A 2,500-nucleotide genomic window follows, 5' to 3' on the forward strand; every position below is an offset into this window, starting at 1 on the left:
GGTGATTCATCTTTGTTTCCGTTGCCTAGAGACGGATCTGGAGACGGGATGAGACAAAGAGATAAAGTGGTGAAGTTGATTGATTGAACAGAGAACAAAAAAAGTATAAAGACCTTAAAAGTTCCATCAGATACTGTTATTATTACATTAGAACCGATAAAGACAAACTGAACAAAGTTACACAGATATGGAATTATGATGCAAAAGCTTTATTATTGTTTATTTTCAGTAATGTAAATGTCTTCTTGTGTTTCTGTCTCATTGTTCATTTGACCAACAGAAGATCAAGATACAGAAAACAATAGATTATAATAAACTTCATTGATCCTTGTGGTGAATCTACATTATTACTGCAGCAGCAGAAAAAAAGACCAGAATACAAAGTGACCAATAAGAAACTTCAGAATAAAGGAAAGGAAAATAATCACAAGATATTTCACTGTAAATATGAAAAAAATAAAAGAGCATTTATTTGTTCTGTAGATAATCATAATATTTAATATGTATAGGAATATGTTCACTAACTTAAATATATTTACACGTTTTAAACATATATAACAGGATTATATTTAAAAGGATTATATATATAATATATATATATATATATATATATATATATATATATATATATGTATATATACTGTATATATATGTATGTAAAATATCACATTAATTATATAAATTATTATAAATATTGATAATAAAAAATTGTTAAACATTATTAATAGTGTATGCAATGACTATTTAAATATAAATGGAGAACATTCTCCATTGGAGGAGAGGAGACAAGGAAAGGAAGAGAGGAAACAAAAAGAGAATAGATGAGGGGAGACAAGGAGAGGACAGGAGAGGAGATGTGGCAATGAAAGGAGGAGAGGAAACAAGGATAGAAAAGAAGAGGAAACAAGGAGGGACTAGGAGAGGAGAGGAAATGATAAGAAGCAAGAAGTGGAGAGGAGGAGAGCAAAGGAGAGGACACACAGAGGAGGAGAGGAGACAAGAAGAAGACATGAGGGGATGAGAAAAAGAAGGGAGACAAGAGGAGAGGAAAGGAAACAAATTGAGAAAAGGACATAAGGAATAAGGAGGAGATAAGGAGAGGAGAGAACATGGTGATGATCAGCTGATGTTACCTTTGTGTCTCTCTGTTTTTTTCAGCATCTGTCCAGCAGACACAGTGTTCAACAGAGTACTACACAGGTAAAGTACAACATAGAAGTACATTTAATATACTGTTACTTCCCATGTACTTCAAATATATATACAGTATCTGAAACAATGTATCTGAACCACCATGAACATGAATAAACTGCTTACACACAATACTTAAGTGTTCAAGGATACTTTAGTATTAGTATTATTCATTTCAGCTCTTAAAGAGAATCACAGTTTGTACTTTTACTTTGTTGTATCATTAATACTTCATTACCTTTACTTCAGTAAACATTTGTCAGGACATGTATGACAATATTTAGATCTGGGCCAGACAGCGCAAATATAAATAATACTTGTTGTATTGTGTACTTCCAGGGTGACGGTACTCGTCAGCGTCACGGGGAGCCCTGCAGAGTTCCAATACCACACCACCTACTGGTCAACCTGAAGAGCTTCACCTACAACAGCATCGGAGAGGACACCGACATATTCTTCTCTCTGTACGACCTGAGAGAGGGCAAGACCATCAGGTAGACACTCTTCACCTCCATCACACTCTAACCTGTAACTACTGAGGATTATTGTCCAATCAGGAGTCTCTGTTCTGTCACATGATGAATGTTCGTCCAATATTCTGTCTTTTAGCTCAGTGTTTGGTCTCCACCAACTCCTGAGGGAAATATCGGTCTCTTTATCTACTAAGTGCTCCACTCTGAACAGGTAGAGAACAGAGTACCTGAGCAGGTAGAGAACAGAGTACCTGAACAGGTAGAGAACAGAGTACCTGAGCAGGTAGAGAACAGAGTACCTGAACAGGTAGAGAACAGAGTACCTGAACAGGTAGAGAACAGAGTACCTGAACAGGTAGAGAACAGAGTACCTGAACAGGTAGAGAACAGAGAACAGGTAGAGAACAGAGTACCTGAACAGGTAGAGAACAGAGTACCTGAACAGGTAGAGAACAGAGTACCTGAACAGGTAGAGAACAGAACAGGTAGAGAACAGAGTACCTGAACAGGTAGAGAACAGAGTACCTGAACAGGTAGAGAACAGAGTACCTGAACAGGTAGAGAACAGAGTACCTGAGAACAGGTAGAGAACAGAGTACCTGAACAGGTAGAGAACAGAGTAGAACAGGTAACAGGAACAGAGTACCTGAACAGGTAGAGAACAGAGTACCTGAACAGGTAGAGAACAGAGAACAGGTAGAGAACAGAGTACATATAGATAATAGCTGTCTTAAGTACAGAACTGCTAAACTATGTACATGGTGTATCTTTACTCCCTCTGCTCTCTACATGACCTTTCACACACTCTTCTCTAGCACACTATTCCCTCACACACA

The 2,500-nt window shown here is 37.2% G+C and overlaps 1 protein-coding gene across 1 annotated transcript in view; it reads left to right on the top strand.

Moving 5' to 3' along the window:
• Positions 1-2,500, top strand: part of dock3 (dedicator of cytokinesis 3) — a 141,004-nt gene that overhangs the window by 98,557 nt on the left and 39,947 nt on the right. Inside the window, 2 exon segments of the mRNA XM_054616071.1 lie at positions 1,159-1,200; positions 1,531-1,685. Of these exon segments, the coding sequence (XP_054472046.1) occupies positions 1,159-1,200; positions 1,531-1,685 (197 nt within the window).

Source organism: Anoplopoma fimbria, chromosome 17, assembly GCF_027596085.1.
Source record: "Anoplopoma fimbria isolate UVic2021 breed Golden Eagle Sablefish chromosome 17, Afim_UVic_2022, whole genome shotgun sequence".
NCBI lineage: Eukaryota > Metazoa > Chordata > Actinopteri > Perciformes > Anoplopomatidae > Anoplopoma > Anoplopoma fimbria.